The 18638-nt window shown below is 33.0% G+C and overlaps 1 protein-coding gene across 1 annotated transcript; it reads right to left on the bottom strand.

Moving 5' to 3' along the window:
* Positions 1 to 9684: 9684 nt before the first annotated feature.
* Positions 9685 to 17467, bottom strand: LOC145001352 (uncharacterized). Its single transcript, XM_078960725.1, has 6 exons — positions 16285 to 17467; positions 15861 to 15970; positions 15428 to 15767; positions 15078 to 15272; positions 10403 to 10503; positions 9685 to 10279 (listed from the first exon to the last, which is right to left on the bottom strand). Exons 1-6 carry the CDS (start codon positions 17323 to 17325, stop codon positions 9823 to 9825), a joined length of 2244 nt encoding a protein of 747 aa, XP_078816851.1. The 5' UTR covers positions 17326 to 17467; the 3' UTR covers positions 9685 to 9822.
* Between the last annotated feature and the right edge of the window lie 1171 nt (positions 17468 to 18638).

Below are 18638 nucleotides of genomic sequence, written 5' to 3'. Positions count from 1 at the left end.
TAATAAATTGTTATTCAATTTTTTTACGACTACTCGGTTCTAATTTTATAAACCAAAATAAATTTGAAATCCAAAAGAATAATTTGGTATTGTTGAAAAGCAATCTAAAAATCTGAATATCTAAACCAAATAGCCAATCAAAATTATCCAAGTGAACAATTCGGTCTTATCCAAATACTTAACATCCCTAGACATGACAATAACCCTATAAGATTTTAATTTTTAAAAAGGAAAATAAAAAACCAAATAAACTTATTGTAACCAGTAAAACCGGCTTAAAATGTGATATATTCATTTATTAACAAGTAAAACATAAGTTTATGCCCTTAGCATGTAAAAAAATCAAGAACAACTTTTTAAACCAATATACTAAACAAGTTTAGGCTATAGTGACAATAACCTTTTTTATTTTCAGGAAATGTATGTGTTTTTGAGTTTCTACACGAGAGAGAGAGAGAGAGAGAGAGAGAGAGAGAGAGAGAGGATGTGTGGGTCCTTAATTTTCTTTAACAAGTATAAATAGTTTTATAAAAATAATGAAAAATAAATATAATAAGGGTAATTTAGTCATTTCAATTTTGAGATGGACCAAGTCTACATAGAAACATAGCCAAAATGATCATGAAACCAAAAAATCGGGGTTTTAACTAAAACCTGAAAAAAATACATACCACAAGGGACCATTTTTACTTTAACTTAAACATTTTTAAACTTCAAAAACTTTAAAGATGATATAGGAATGTCTGATCCATCACAAAAGACCAAAATATTATTACAATAATATAAAGACCCAGAAAGGCCCAAAACAAATAAACTCCATTAGTGTCAGCACTTTCTGTCTCTATTAGCAACAAATTTATTATTGTTATTGTTGGATTATGTTTCTAAGCCCATAACTATAATTGGTATGTAGTTGACCCAATACAGCATGATCCATCTGGGTTATAACACTGTGGAACAATTTAATAGGATGGATATTTGAGAAAGAGGTTAATGTGCTTTATTAATATATTATAAGTATAAAATATTAATAAGAGAAATCATATTATTTAATTAGTATTGATCAAGAATTAATTCGGAATTAATTTAGTTACCAAAATAGACTAATTAAATTAACGGGTACTGATTAAAGTAAATAAGTGATACATATATAGTTTGGGCTAATAGTCCATATTGATTAGTAATGGACTAACTCCATGAAGAGTTAGCCCAAAGGGTTTATCATATGGATTATTGGATTAAGGCCCAAGGAAGTGGATTAGGGTTTAACTCTTGGATTCCACACTATATAAATGTAACCCCTAAGCAAAAAATGTGCACAAGTGATGTTAAGAGAAGCCTTGCACATTTTGTGTCTTTAAACCTCTCTCTCAAGTTCCTCTTGTTGTTCTTGGTTTGTTATAAGATATTTGGGGCATCACACTAGAGGTGTTGGGCTCTTGAAAGACCAATTCCTACAAACTACAACAAAGAGGTAATCTTCTAACTTACTTTTATGATTTATATGTCAAAATTCTATGCTAGTTGTAGGCTTATGCTTTGGATATTTTGTTGCATGTATAATTAGAGAAAACATAGATCCAAAGCTATTATGGTTATATGTGCTCCATAGGATGTTGTACTATACTAAAACCCAACAGTTATCTTAGGAGAAAATGACGCAACAGCCCTATTATGTATTTTGACTTTACCATTTCAGTCCATAAATTGTTTTCATGTCTTTTAAGGGAATAAAGTTATTTTTGTCGGGTCTAATTAGTCCTTATTCTAAAAACGAATGGATAACCTGGTTACCCCTTATGCCAACTTACTCAATTGATCTATTCATTTATTTGTTTATTATAAACAAAATAACACGTATTTTTACCTCACACATTGTCACACTCACACACATAGCTCCCATTCATCATCTTTTTTAGGCTGCATTAAATTTTTGATTCCAAACTGTTGTCTGTCAGCTCAAAAATTATAAATTAGAGGAATTTGGAGATAGCACAAAAGGAATTTGGGCAAGTTTCTTCCTTAGATCTTGATAAAGCTAAATATGTATTGGCTCCCATTTCACCTTCTTTGGATGAAGTTTTACCACCTATTTTTCCTTCAACTGTAGATAAAAATAATTAATTAAATGAATAAGGATTATTTAGTAATTTGGTAAATGAATTCCATAAATATTCCCTATAATGTTGTTGGCTTTGAGTTTCAACCTAATTAAATAAATCCCTAGCATTCTATCGGGAGTTGAGGAACAACCGAAGGTAGTCACGGAGGAAAGCACCAAGACAGCGGTGTGACTCTTGGTTCAATGTTCGTCTCACGAAAAAGAAAAGTAGACCGAGAGGGTATCGATGCTTTCAGATCATGAGGAGGGAGAAGTCTCTGGGGTTGCTGTGTCATGGGAGAGAAGCAGCGAAGCTGCTGCCGTCTGGAAATGAGATTCAGAGCTTGCTCGATGCCATTAAAGCTTCAGATGTAAGTTTCTTTCACTTTTAAGGGCTAATTTCCAAGTTCATTTCACCCTAACCTCTAGGTCCATTGTTTGGTCAGGTTTTATCACTAAATTTTTATAATGATTTAATTGTGCCTAAATATAACTTGATAGAGAATACGATGTTTGTCAATTAATTTCTTAAATTTCTGATCAAAACCTGATGTGTTGGATAAGAACCGCTAATCACAAGCTAGTAAGGTCAATTGTAATGAGGCTGGAAAATCATTTAGAAATAAGAATCTGATTTATCAGAGTTCCTGTAAATATTAATAGGTTGGAATTAGTCATTAGCCTCACATTAGTTATGATGTGAACTGTGAGTTCCCTTATAAGTGAAATGTTGAGGGTTACACAAAATTTCCCACCATGGTTTTAGTTGATTTGAAGGTTTTGGGGCCATATCTACCCTCCCCTTTACCCCATTCCTATGGGATTTAGGGTTTCGTTGCTTTTGTTGTGGTATTCTCTATAATGCATTAGTAGCATTATTTTTGTGTTCTTACTTTTAAATTGGGGTTTTACTTCTACAGGTGGTTGAGAGCCGAACTCAACTAATTTTTGAACTTGGGGAGTTAGATGTTGCTGATGAAAATGAACGAGTTTCTATCTTGGAATGTCTAACAGTATCATTCTCATTATATTGTTGGTTTGATTTGTTTGAATTTTTTGTGTTAATGCATTTGGTGACGATAATTGGTCTGTCTTTCTACATTGTGACCTTAACTTTTTGGTCTAGACATTCTAGGAAGACTTCACATGTCTTGATGTATCCTAGTTCATGTTAAACAAAACCATTTTGAAAGTTGCTACAACGTACCTAGAATCAGATACCTCCAAATGCCTCAATCAATTGCTTGCTTTAGGAACCAAGGTACATTGTCCTTTACTTCTATACTCAACTTTTAGACCATTTGATCAGTTTACAGTGTAGACTAAGTTTCTTCTTTAATTTATAAGGCAAACATATGGTGTAGAAAACACATGAAAATGACACCTATGTCCACAGATACTTCTCAAGAAGAAGAACATTATGGTCTCTTTTTCCAGGTGAATTCATCAAATCAACATTCCCTTTCCACTATCATTTTTTGTTAGTAAAATGCTATAAAGTGTTTCATGAACAAATGATATTTGGTTTTAGGTTCTCTTGGATATGTTATGTTACTTGGATACTTTTCCAGCAAAATGCATACCGTAACTGAATCTTGAATTCCAATTCTATCAGAATGAAATCACGAATTCCAATTCTATTAGAATGGAATATGCATATTTTCTCACTGATATATGCATTGAATTTGTTTACACAGAAGCTGATGCTTGAAGAACGGACCACAAAATTGAAAGGGGTTCTTAGCAACATTATTCTTTTAGAATGTATTTTTCGATTTGAAAGATTTTTAGTTTTACTTAGTAACAATAAATGTAATTCTTAGCAATTGTTGTCACACCCCCAAACCAGAAAGGCGGAAATGTTCTGGGGCGAAGGACATCATGTTTAAGTATCACAACAATTGAATAATAGTAATCAAAGCAACAACAACCATGGTATTAATAATATAGTGTTTACATTGTATTTGAATCAGATATGATTGAGTCCAAAAGTAAATAGAAAAATAAAGACTTGAAGATACCAATGCTCTGTCTTCTAGAAACTACACGAGTACCTGTTTACTAGTGTCTTATGAATACAAGTGGTTTTGAAAAAGTGTCAACATTAAATTTGTTGAGTTCATAAGCATTTGTATTTAGAAAGTATGTTCTTTGAAAAACCTTGGTTTGTTCCTTCCGAAAATCCTATGTCTTCTGATGTAAAGAAATGAAAGTTTTGTTGACTCACACATGTAAAAGCGTTGAATTATAGTTATGTTTGTATACAATCCTTTTTGTATGTATGCCCTAGTTAAACGTACTTACGGAAAGGTAAGTTCTGTACTAGAAAATAGTATGTACTTCTTTTATTTAGTGACCTTTGTTGTACATGTATTTTGTGACCTGACCCAAATCTGTTTCCCCCATTAGTTACTTAGTGTATACAGGTTATACATAACCATGATCGAATAAGTAGTATATTGTGTGAATCTGATCTAAGCACCACAACGAAACAAGGAACAAGAAATGAAGCGGAAATCACTCATTCTACTGGTTATCGGATCCTATATATATATATATATATATATATATATATATATATATATATATATATATATAGTAGTGCACTTAGTAACTGGTTCTACATATAGTGTTAGAGTGTTCTCTTGTATTAGCATTCGTTTGTATTATCCTGTAGTAGTGCACTTAGTAATATAAAATAATTATACTTAATTAATTATTTTAGTAGTGTACACTTGTAGTAGTGATCAAGAGTGGTATTCCATAAACTATACCTATAATAGTTTAAATGTATGTTCTGTATGCATTGAAAGTTCTTGTAGCTAAACAGTTTGTCTAACTATATGAAACGATAAAAAAGATACCCTTTTGCTCGACATGATACAAAAGGGTTAAAGATTTATTTAAATAAAATTTGTATTTATATATGTATAAGACATATACATATAACCTTGTATTTCGAAATAAAAGTATCAAATATTTGAAGTAGTTTGAAACACTTTTTAAAATATTTTGATTCAGATGAAACGACTTGATGTACTTTAAAATTGTTTTAAATCCTTTGAATATTAACACAAAATTCATTTGTGTTTTACTTGTATCCCCCCCCCCCCCCTTAAAACGTTTAAAATAGTGAAAATATAGGGGTATGAACTCATAATTGTTTGTGCACGTGTTGGACAGCGAGGCTGGAAAGATGACCCTCGAGCTGATGCACGCAGAATTAACGGTATCCTAATGATAATTAAATACATAATTCTATTTATATTAGCGAAACCAGTATTTAAAGTGTTAGAAAACAATTGTTTTTTGTGTTAGGAATAGTTACCGAAATTGTTTGAAGTGAATGGGAGGGTTTTCGGTCTAGCTAAATCCAAGAACCAGGTTTTCGGTCTGGATGAGTTCTCGGTCGGAAACTGGTTTTCGACTGAAATCAGGTGTTCAATTTTGCAGGTGTTTTCGGCCCTTGAAGATATGAATGTTGTTATTGGTGTTCTTGGTGTTATTGAGGAAAAATATGAACATTGAAGGTTTCCACTTGAATGTATGAGTGTTCTTAGGTGATCCTTGGGAGCAGAATGAGAGAGTTTTTGGGTGGAAATGGTGAGAAATGAACAAGTTCTCGGATGAAAACCTTTATAATGGTTAGGTTTTCGGCCAGAGGTGGGTTCTTGACCAAGATCGGTTTTCGGCCCGAGGGATATCGGCCAAAAACGCATAGTTGAACGAGTTTTGCTATTTTTTGAGGGAAAAACTTGATTTTTCGAGTGTTTTTGGTTCTGAAACTTGTATAGATTTTATTTATATAATTTAAATGGTTTTCTAACCCTTACGAACTTAACAGAATAAATAAAATTTGAAATTTTATTTAACGGAATTGACTTTTGTTATCACAATTGTTACCCGCATTCTATAAGAATTAATGTAATTTTTTTTATTCTTCAATTGATGATTCAAGAATTTGTTATTTTACAAGAAGTTTTTAAAGTCATGATCAAGAAACACGTTCAACAATATTTTTATAATTTTATGGTTCAAGAATATTTTTATTTTTGATAAACATATTCTAATAGAATATCCGAGAATTATCATCCCTACAATCAGATTTTTAAAATTAATAAAATCTATTATCCCTTAAAATATGCAATTTTCCCTTTTTAAATTTATGTTAATTGACTAAAAATACTCTTAAAGTTAAAATAGATGATATTTTATAATTATCTTTAATTTAATAATATGGATTATTCACTTTCTTAAAATAAGTAAAATGAATGGCTCACAATCATTCCTACAACCACACAACAATTAGTTAGAATAAAATAACCTAGACATATATATATATATATATATATATATATATATATATATATATATATATATATATATATAGAGAGAGAGAGAGAGAGAGAGAGAGGTAGGTTCAAATGTTTTTAGCAATTATTGTGTGCCTAAATGCACCAATCAAAAAATTATATATAATTAAATAATTAATTAAATAGAAAAGGGTATTTTCGGTTTTTTGCATTAGCAATTAATGAGATCATTTAAATAAATCCCTACAATTAAGGGAACCAAATAAATAGCTAATATATTTCTTTTACAAACGTGTACATCAATTTTTTCCCTTTATTATCTCTTCTCCCTCTCTTTCTCTAATCCTACCTTTGCATCTTCATAACCCTAACCAAATTGCCGGCCATCCCATTGTTGTGGTTCACACACATTTTTCCATCGATTTTTGTAGTTCCCCCTATCACCTCTCATTTTTTTACGATTGTTCCTTTTGGGCAAGTTCGATTTCCCTTTGATTTACGTGTCGATCTTCACCTTTCTCTATCCCTCTCGGCCCACGTCGCTGATTTCGACCGGAGACGAAAAAGAGAAGCAGCAACAACGAAGATGCCTCCTTCAAGCAGTAGGTAATTAGAGGGTGTCCACTCAGTCAACGGTTGTGTCTATCCTCTCTCTGATTCCTGCAATACTAGACGATTTGTTATTGGCCACCACATCACCGTTTGTGGATGATAGATCGATTAGGAGAGAGGCAAAGACCAACCCACCAAGGTACGCTATGATTTTCTAGAAATATGTTTTGTTATTGATTTGTAATATGAATTTGTAGGATACAAAATTGCTGCAAGCATTTATCTGTATAAATGTGTGTTTATATTATATGAAATCTTTGACTAATGAGTAACAACTGATAGAATCTGTGATGATACAGTGTGTGCCTAAAAGGTGTTCGATGAAATGTCGATTAGAATAAATTACAATTGTTTGATGTCTACTACATTCTATCAAAATTTACAGTTGTTATTCTTTTAGAATGCTCCAAATTTGTTAATATTTGAAAGTTGATTGTCTTATTTATTTATTTATTTATTTATTTATTTTTTTGTGGATTTAGGGTTTTAAGAGACTGAATTCGACAGAATTCTATTTCAATCTCTCCTTATTTTTGTCAAGATAGGAAAAGTAAAAAACATTGCAAGATAGAAAAAATGAAATACATTCTATTAGAATCTGGTCATGTGGTATGTATTCTGTCAAAACTCTTAGAATGTCTATTATTCTGGCAGAATTCGATTTCAATCTCCTTATTTGTCAAGATAGGAAAAGTAAAAAACAATTGCAAGATAGGAAAAATGAAATACATTCTATTAGAATATGCTATCATTCTATAATATATAGTTTTTATAAAATAAGTAATGCTTGTACTCTGTCAGAATTTATTTGTAGAAATACATTCTGTTAGAATGTCTTTTAAGAATGTTTGTTAACAACAAGTACATTAGCTTCATTGGTAATACTAATGAATAATGCATTTTATACTTTCAGAATGGCTTTGAAGAAGGAATTCAATATTGATCATACAAGAGAAAGATTTGGAATCGAGGTCAACAACAAATATATTTTGCGAAGAATTACATTCTTACGATAATATATCACATTTTCATCATAGTTTGAATGAAGTGCATTATTTAGACCTTTGATGAAGAGCATGTGTATTTGTTTAATAATTGTATATTTAAGAAGCTATTTCTTAATATTTTTATTCATTTTTGATGATATTCTGTTAGAATATGTATAACTATATTAAATTGTATAAGACTATTAGTTTGTAAGAATATTTATGATTTTGTATTCACGTTTGAATGTATATGAAGAATATATGTTGAGTTATTAAATCAGGTTAATTATCAAAAATATATGCATTGGAAATATATTCCACAAGAATAAAATCGAAAATATCTTTACTAATTAATGTTTGACATTCTGACAGAATAAAATCAGATTTAAATTTGAATTATTTTAAAATATTCAGATTTTAAAATATAAATGAATTCATTATCCCTAAAAATCCGAAAATTTCCTTTTTTAATATAGGTTGATTGACTAAAATGCCCTTATGCTAGAATTTGTGTGATTATATGGTACATGTTACCCTATTGTGATATCATAGACCATCAGATCATGATCTTTGATTCTATTCCATCCGGTGGTCCAGATTTGTGCATTCTGGCACACAATAGTTAGTAAAAACAAAATAACCTAACCCTATATATATATATATATATATATATATATATATATATATATATATATATATATATATATATAATTGTGTATTTCAATTGTCAAATGTGTTTAGTGTTTCTAATTTTAAGAGCATAAGGATTATCAATTTAGTTGTACTAATCCTCAATTGTTACAACTAGTGGCGGAGTCGGGGAAAAGTAAAAGGGTATCCCAAAAAAAATTCTGAGTTGTCACTACAGTCGTTAGACTGAGCATGGGCCGAGCTGGATCGATTTTGACCTAAATCCAAACCCAAAACCGTTAACCTCGGTTTTGAAACTTATAAAACCAAGCCGAACCCAAACCCATTAGGTTGTTGTTTTGGTTATTAGTTTGGGTTTGTACGGTTTGGTTTCTATTTTTAAACAAAAATGTTAATTGAATCATTTGTTAACCTCAAGTCTTATTATATAAACATGAAGTTGAAGTATCGCTTGATACTTGAATCGATGTGGAACTCAAAGTGGATATCAAATGAAGCATGAGGATAACAAGTTTATATAATATATGAAAATGGTTGAGTTTATATGTGTTTGGCGATGTAGGATAAAATAGTTGGGAAAATAAAAGAAAAGTAAACAAAGGATTAAAAGAGAGGTAAATAAAGCATATGTAAGGAGCAATGATTGATCCTAAGACCTTTGCTTCAATAAGCCAACACCGTAACCAATAAACTAATTGTTTGTTTGTGTTCATAAGTGAAAGGATGCGTATATACACACTACATAAAACAAAATTTTCCTAAAAAAGTTACACTACCAAAAGAATATTGAGGGGGCATCCCGGGATACCCCTTGGATCCGCCCCTAATTACAACGTTAAATTAAAAATTAAGTAGCAATTTCGAATAAAACTCTTTAGTAATTTAAAATAATTACAAAACTATTTTTTTAATAAACAATCAAATTATCTAATGTCTTTTACGGTATTTAACTCTTATAATAGAAAATTGAATGTCAATTTAAACAAAGGAACCTTGTTGGTAACATAATAAGTTTTTTCCGAGTATATTAGTTATGACGATATTGGTAACAAAAATTTTTGTACCAATTGTACTTGGTATGGTATACAGTTTGGATAAAAAAGTATAGCTACCATAGGATTTAGTACTATGTTCACCTATAATGTTTACAATTAATTAATTAATTCATGAGTTTAAACTCAATTCCTTGTAGAGTGAGCCCTTTCACTGATTCATTAACAGAAAGTGGCAATCGACGATCCCTCAAAATCGTTTTAGAAGTAGTGGAGGTCTGAAATTCCCATACGTGTGCTTCCATGGGGCTTTGAAATTCGCAGACTTGTACTTCCATCCAACCATCATTACGTTCTTTTGGAATGCCTTTCATTTTGTGTCTCTTTAGTGGGTTGTAGGTGTTTTTATATTCCTTTCCTCTAATAATTGGGAGTTGAGGACAAAGTAAATATATATACCAAGAATGATCCCCATAACTAACTTTCAAAGGAAACTCAAAACCAGAATGGTATGCGTGTAATTTGTAAACTAGGTAGGCTCCATATGTTTTTTGAGGTGATGGCATTTTTAATATGCAATATATCGAAAAGTTGCCATGAGGATCATAGGCCACTTCTCCAAATCTGCAAAAAGACATTATTTTTTAGAAAAATGTGAGAACACGACAATATATTTGTACAAAATTAATGGGTTCAAAAAATAGGCATGGGTATAAGAAAAAAGGTTGGGTGAATAGAGGAAAGAACCTTGATTCAGGTAAGGACCTCCAACTCCACTGTCGTTTATTCACAACCACTCGAGCTGGAAGCATATAACATTTCTTCCCATCTTTTGCAAGAGAAAACCACTGTAATTCAATAAATGTGTAACTACTTGTTCTTAAGTACTTATTACTTTTACTTTGTTTTTTAGATCTCAATGTAGTATGTTACACTATATATACTAATATCAATACATGCAACCTTAATCAAGAGGGTTTCCACATATTCTATCATGGTAGCTGGGAAGAGGTACTGAGTTTAATACCCACGTGGGATCAGAAGTCGGGAGTTCAATCCCTGCAAAACCCAATTTGGGTGCCTCTTAAACTTGTGCCACATGTGGGGAAATTTTCCCTGGAAACCCCTATGGGAGCTGGGTTTGCCCTGTAAAGGAGCTCGAACCCAGGGTACTCATTGAAATATGCGAGTAGGCTTCCGATTAATCATTTGCCGTTTCCAAAAAAACTAAACAAGGTTTTCATAAGACTTCTCTTATCACGTAAACCCTAAAACAAATCCTTTTTTTCTACGCCACCCTCCTATATACCTATGTCTTCCATTCTTTGCACCTTCCGACGACTTTGACTCTTTCTCACTGTTGATTGACTCACTTAGCAACCACCTGTTGTCTTCCTCCCCACGTTTTGGCTACTAGGGCATTACTATCCCTCTACTTACGATTAGCTTCTAGGCTTTTATTTTATGTTATTATTACATTTATTTTTACGATTTTTCCGGGTCCTCATGACAATTTTGTCATCAACATCTACTGCCATGACTTTCACTCCTACTTCCATTCGATTTGTATTTGCTCTTACCAATGTTTACTCATAATTTGGGTTTAAAATATAGTTGAGGGGTCAAAATACTAGCATAAAAATTTTATTGACATGTGCAAAGGTGCAAAAATGCATAATTATATTACGGCTAATCTCAACCTTAAGGAGATGATGATGAGGATTGGGCGGCCATTGATTATGGATAAAGTCATGGGTTTATTCCATTCGCGATGCAAATTACTTCAGATCATATCCACTGAAGAGTATACCTCTAAAGATTTATAGGACAAACTATATGAGTTTTTCCTCAACAACAAAATGTCTAGAATGCTCCAACTATAGGAACAATTTCGCAACACAAAGAAAGGATATTTGTCAAAAATTGAATTGTTTCACTCCCTTAAGAATATGGATGAAGCTCTTTGTGAATCAAAAATTGAAGAAGTCGAATTAGTCATGCAAATTTTACGACAATTGCCTCCTTCCTATCACAACATTATTGATGTGATTAACAACATGAAACCATTACCGTCCTTTCTTGAATCCAAAAACATGCTTCGATCCATAAATCTCTCAAAGAAACACAAGAACAAAGTGGTGAAATGCCTCTCAAATCTTTAGAATTTTTATACTTGTCCCCCTCGGCTCTTGGAAAGTCGAAAAATAAACTTAGTAAGGGAAAAATAGTAGGCGAGTTGCTTCTAAGAGAAGAGGGTTATGCTAATGTGTATTCTAGTTCTAACAATGTTTTAGGTCATCAAGGCACACACGGACAAGTTTAAGCTTACCTTGGAGCAAATAACACCATTGGCTTATCTCATATAGCAAAACGACCTTTTCAGCCCTCCATCTAATACATATGTTGCTACCAGACCTCCACCAACAGCTATCGGTGTATAGCAAGCCTCACCGAAAGCCCCCGAGCTTCACTATCAACAATAGCCTCTCGGTTTTCCTCCAGTACGGTAGCAACAATCCTTGCTGTCAAATTTTGATCAGGTATAGACGACAAGTCGTCTGGATGGGTGGATCTGTAACGACGACATCTATACCGACGATATTTTTGACTTTTACCAACAAAGCTATAGCGACGAATTTGTACAGTCGACAAGTCGTCTGTATAGGTTTTACCGACGACATGTCGTCTGCAAATGTGTAAAAAAAGTCGTCTGTATAGGCCTCGTTCCTTGTAGTGCGGTGAAAAATCTTGTCTATGTTCCTCATTTAACTATTGATAATTATGTTTGTACTGAGTTTAATTTTAATTTTGTTAAGTTTGATCGATTTAGTTTCACGCTCCCTCTTCATCTACTAACTATGATTCCTTTTTGTTCAAAGATGAACAATCCATTTTCTCTACTGTTTCTCCTACCTTTCATTATCCTCTTCAATCATCCATATCCTTGGCTCCTCTTTTTCCTACTTTTGATGTTGTCCAGTTTGGAGTATCTTTGACCCCATATACGTCATCTCTGACTCCTACTTCGCTTCCAACTACTAGGCATCCTATGTTCCCTAGATCCCTCACCGCTCTATCTAGACAAAAAAATCTTTAATATCTTTATCACTTCTAATTTGTCGCCATTCCCTGATCAACAGGTAAGGCTATGTGTGATCTTATTCAACTCTTTCCTATGGACTCCAAGATATATGTACTTCATTCTAACCAAACCTAGGATCTTGTACCCAGACCCCCTACCAATAACAGTGTTTGATGTCGTTTGCTCTGTCGTCACAAATTTGACGGTAGTGGTCGCCTTGATCATTACAATGGTCAGTTAGTGGTTCAAGGTTTCACTTAGCACTCGAGTCTAGACTTTGATGACACGTTCAATATTTTTTGTCAAATCTTCCATAATTCGTACCGTTCTCCACATTTATGTTTAAAAAATTGGCACATTCTTCAATTACATGTCAAAAATACTTTCCTTCACATTGATCTTCTAGAAATTGTGTACATACATCAATGCCCCGGTTATTTCAATAAACTGTTCCCTCACCATGTTTGTCGTTTTAAAAAGGCCATATACAGTCTCAACAGGCTCCTCTAGCATGGTACCAACACTTTGTTGTCTCTCTTTCTTCTTTGGGATTTCTCGGCAGAAAATATGACAGTTCTCTATTTACTTTTATCGCAGTTTTGACACCATCTACCTACTTCAATATGTAAACGATGTCATTCTCACTGCTTCTTCTCACTATATTATCTTTAGGGTCATCTCTCAATAATCCACTAAATTCCCGTAGGTTTCCTTCTTTCTTAGTAGTGCCGCCGAACACAGTTCTTCGAGCCTCTTTCTCAGCCAAAATGTGTTCGCTTATGACATTCTTACACATGTTAACATGGCTACGTGTAATCCATGCAGTCCTCCGAGTAAAGCCAAGCTCCCCTTTGATGGTGATTCGATCTCTAATACGATGATATATCAAAGTCTCGCCGGCACTCTCTAATATTTGTCATTTACTCCTCCTTATATTTCTTATGTTGCTCAGTAGGTCTGCATATTTATGCATGATCCATATATCCCTCATTTTCTGGAACTTAAGTTCTTGTTACGGTATCTCAAATGTACCATATGTTGGTGATTTTAGTGTCCCCGTGTCATTTTAAGTAACTGGAACTAACATGTGAGCTAAGGGGTTTCATGATTTGTACTCTAATACATGTACGGGTTTGTGCGGAGTACACGCATGTATAAGATCGAGTCAGAAGCTGGTTCGACGACTAGTCGGGGGTTTGTGGGCAGTGCCCCCGGGTCTGGGGTTTCCAAAGGGGCAGTGCCCCTAGCGGGGTTTTTGGTAAATTTAACAAAATTCGTTAGTTTTTGGTAACCCTAATCCGGATTAATATTACTTGCTTCCTAAGTAAGTAATGACGGCCCAACCCTAATGAAACCCTAATTGTGTTTAGTATATAAACAACTCTTCGTTTCTAGAAGAGGGATGATTTTTAGCTCTCGTTTTACATCACACATTCACAAAACCTTTTAGCATAATAGCTTACATTTTCTGTGCCTAGAAACGTAGGTGTCCGCTTGGATTATCCTAGGCTGGATTTCTTGTAACCCATGCATAGGGTAGAAATATCAGTTCGGAAAGTGATATCACGATCCAAGCTGGTATCCAGATCTCCACCGCAAACTCTAATCTTCCCAACACCATATCATATTATCTTCGCATTCGTCCTTCATCCGTTGATCGGATGGTTTCCTGTTTTGATGTAACTGAGATGGCTGATCTATGTTCATCGGTCCTTGAAACGTCAACATGTGTTCTCTTGTTCTAACACCGAAGTTGAGTATCAAGGGTAGCCATTGTGGTGGTTGAAACTACATGGCTTCGAAACCTCCTTCTTTAGTTGCATTTCCATCTCTTGCGTGCCACTGTTGTCTTTTGTAATAATGTGGTTTTCATGTATCTAGGCTCCAACCATTTCAATACTGACATGCCAAGCATGTGGAAATAGACTTATATTTTATTTCAGAACGTATTGGGATTGGTCATGTGCGAGTTTCACATTGTTCCATCCACTTCCGCTTAACGATGCAAATATATTTCCAAACGGTCTATGTACACATCTACTTTTGGATTTTAGAGATCGTTTGAACATTCGAGAACCTCGTGTTCCAACTATCGGGGTTTGTTAAATACTTATTATATTTAATTTGCTAGTTTATATAGTTTTTTATAGTATAGGGATCCCATTGTAATATGTTACACTATATATAATGATATCGATACATACAACCCTAATTAAGAGGGTTTCAACATATTCTCATTAGTGTTTTGGAATTTTGGAGTTCTTGTCATTAACCTAGTAAAGCCATGTCCATAGGCTACATATGAGGAATAATTTTACCAACATTATTTAAAAAATATACCTGTTTGCCATCATTGATTAGGAACCCTTTGCAAAGAACATAGTAGAGTTCCTTCTTTGTTGTCCATTGCACACTATCTTTTGATGTCTTGATTATGTCTTCATAATCACTTGGCAACTTTTGTTCCCAATATGTGTCTGAATCTGATATGGTTTGCATATCCACCTCCTCATCCTCTACAACTTCTTGCTCCACCTATACAACTTACATATTAAATGTTGATCGACTATCGCAAAAAACTACTATACTCCTAATGTGTTTAATTTTACACCACGGAGTAGGTAACCCATAGGGATTTTCTTACACCAAAAACAACATATAAATAAATAAACCATTATTTGTCGTCTTACTCTCTCCAGTGGCAGAAACACCATGCCTTCAACTATCAATGGTTCCTCGGATAGAAATGTAATTTCAAGATCAACATTTCTGTTGTCGCTAGTAAACTGATACAATTCTGTCATCAAACATCCATCTTCTCTCTTATCTACTAAGTAAGAAGTCCATGATTTTGTCTCCCCCACCACTCTATAATGGAGGCCTAAATAGTTTGTGTACTTCAATTGGAACACAAGGTTTACAGTGTATGTGATATACCGTGACAAAAATTGCGTTTTGACATGTGTTTTGAATTCCATACATAATGGTTGATGGCCATTTACTGCAAATCTGCACGAAGATGCTATAAATCTGCATGAAGATACAACAAATAATACATTACTATATATATAATCATGAAACAGTCTCAAAAACATGGAAACAAAAAGTAGAAGCAAATGTAACCTTGGTTTGGTTCGTCGATAATAATACTCAAATACAGTGCGAATAGGAATCAAACATTCTGCTGCAGATATCATTTCACAATGTTCTCCATTCTTATTTAGCCAAAACCTCTGTCCATTAAAAGTGATCATGTTAATTTGGCAGATGTAGGATATGACTCTATGAGTACTTTTACAAGAGTATTTTTGTGGTTGACGTGTTTTGTTATTATCAAAGTATTGTGGTTAGGTGGAAAATAAAGTCATTTTATTACATAATTGTTGGAAAAATATACATATGTTAACCATTATTACATAATTGTTGGAAAAAATATACATATTTTATTACATAAACCTTTAATCATGTGACAATCTTCAAATTAAGCTATAATATTTTTCATAAATCACAACTTACATAATAATGATTTATACACACAGCTAATTACCTTTTTCCCCCGGTTAAGGAAGATTCCTTTTGTGAGAAGCATCTTTAGCTCCTCTTCGGACCTGTAGTTGAGAGGAGGTACCGCATTCTTAATGATCTCTTCGTAGACCATTGATTCTTCAAAAATCTCCTGAAATCGAAAAGCCATCTCAAGTTTTTCCACAACCTCAGACATCTTTGGCCTTTCATCACGAGATTTCTGCAAACATTGATAAGCAATGTTTGAATATGTTTCCATTGAACGCGAATCCATCTCTTGCTTCAAATCTTGAAAGATAATCTCATCCAATTTCTTTTGTTTGTAGCTTGCTTTCCACCATTTCACGAAACATTGCAAGCGACCATTGTTATAATCAAAGCATGGTCTCCTACACAATACTTCAAATAAGACCACACCAAAAGAATATACATCTGATTCTTTTGTTAGAATGCTCGTGGCCAGATACATCGGATCTAAGTACCCAAAGGTGCCTACAACATTGGTGGCAAGAAAGGTGTGCCGCTGATTAGCAGGTCCTATTTTCGACAATCCCATGTCTGAAAGTTTAGCATTCCAATTCTCATCCAACAAAATATTGGAGCTTTTTACATCTCGATGGATAACTCTTTGTTGTGTCCCCTTTGGATCATGAAGGTAGCAAAGTCCCATTGCAGCCCCAAGGCAAATCTTGAGGCGTTGCCTCCATGTGAGAGTAGTGCTATTTAAGTGGATATCGAGGCTTCCATGAGATGCATGCTCATACACAAGGATCTTCTCACCATCTTCATCACAAAATCCCAGAAGAGAGATGAGATTTTCATGTTTGTAATGAGAAAGCATCAAGATCTCTTTCCAGAACTCAGGGTCTCCTTGCCCATATCTACGATCAAGACGCTTGAAAGCCACGACATCTTGCCCCTCACATTGAGAGCGTACTCCTTTGTACACATACCCAAATCCACCTTTCCCAATAACGTTGTTGTTATCAAAGTTGTTGGTGGCTAACTTTATCTCGTCCAGATGGAATTTAAGATGTTGGAACTCCTCCAGGAAGGACTCCATTTACAAACAAAATCTCTTGATTACAACTAAAATCAGAAAAATCAGAAACGAACTAATAAGACCAAGAAGTTTTGTAGAGGAGAAACTGACCAAATAGATTTTCGAATCCGCAAGAAACTTACAGTAAATATGAGGTTTGAGATAATAAGAATTGATATGGTGTTTGAGGACTTCTGTATTTGCTTATACTTATAGAAAATACGAACAAAAAAATTCCAAATCTTCGTCAATTAAATTTTTAACTCCTTAGAAGTTGCACTAAAGTCACAATGCTTCGCCACTTGACACTTTTAGTCCCTCCATTTTTATTGTATTGTTATAATCTGTAACATAGAAATTCTGATTAATTAAGTTCTAATTTCTTTCATATACATGAAATTATTTTATTAACTTAGTGTTAAATATAGGAAAGAGATATTTACCAATCGTAATGGGTGCTCTAAGATCCAAAAGGTCTTACCTCGTCTCATTTTAATATATACGATCGAGTAATAGTTGATACAATGATTAAAATATAATCAACATATTTAGTAATTTCTTAATATGCAATGATATAGTTGATGATAAGTCTTATTATGCACTAGACTCCAAAGGAACTAGCTTTTTACTTTGCTTTTGATTTGGGAAATTCCCCATAGAGAAATAATTGAGGAATAAAGAATTGCTCCTTGGCGACGGCCTCCTTTATTACTTTCACATCTTTCTCTTTGTAAGATTTTCACGCTAAGAATCACTTACACCTGTACTAGCCCTAGTTTTATATGCACCAAGGCTATATAAAGTATTCAAATGCTTACAACTAAAATTATTAATATTATAAAAATGTAGATCTCGTGTGTGTGTCTATATATATATATATATATATATATATATATATATATATATATATATATATATATATATATATATATATATATATATATATATATATATATATATATATATAGAGAGAGAGAGAGAGAGAGAGAGAGAGAGAGAGTTACTTCATGTGAGACAGTTTAATTTTGTGAGACCGTGAGACGTAATCATACCCATTAATTTGGTAGATAAAACAAAAAACATTTTTAAAATGTAAAAAATAATTGAAAATTTTCAAAAAAAAATTCAAATATTATTTTCAGAATTTATATTTTCCAAAAAAAATAAAATAAATACCAAAAAAATAAATAATAAATAAAAAATACATTTTTTACATATTTTAGTAGAATAATAGAATATTCTACATATCTGAGAATTCTATTATAATATTGTAACATTCTAAAAATCACATTAGAATCTTTACAGTGTAATATTCTATTAGAATATTTCACGTA

Source organism: Lactuca saligna, chromosome 6 (genome assembly GCF_052625555.1).
Source record: "Lactuca saligna cultivar CGN05327 chromosome 6, ASM5262555v1, whole genome shotgun sequence".
Classification (NCBI taxonomy): Eukaryota; Viridiplantae; Streptophyta; class Magnoliopsida; order Asterales; family Asteraceae; genus Lactuca; species Lactuca saligna.
The sequence above is the reverse complement of the archived record's forward strand: the minus strand, read 5'-3'. Positions and strand labels throughout refer to the sequence as shown.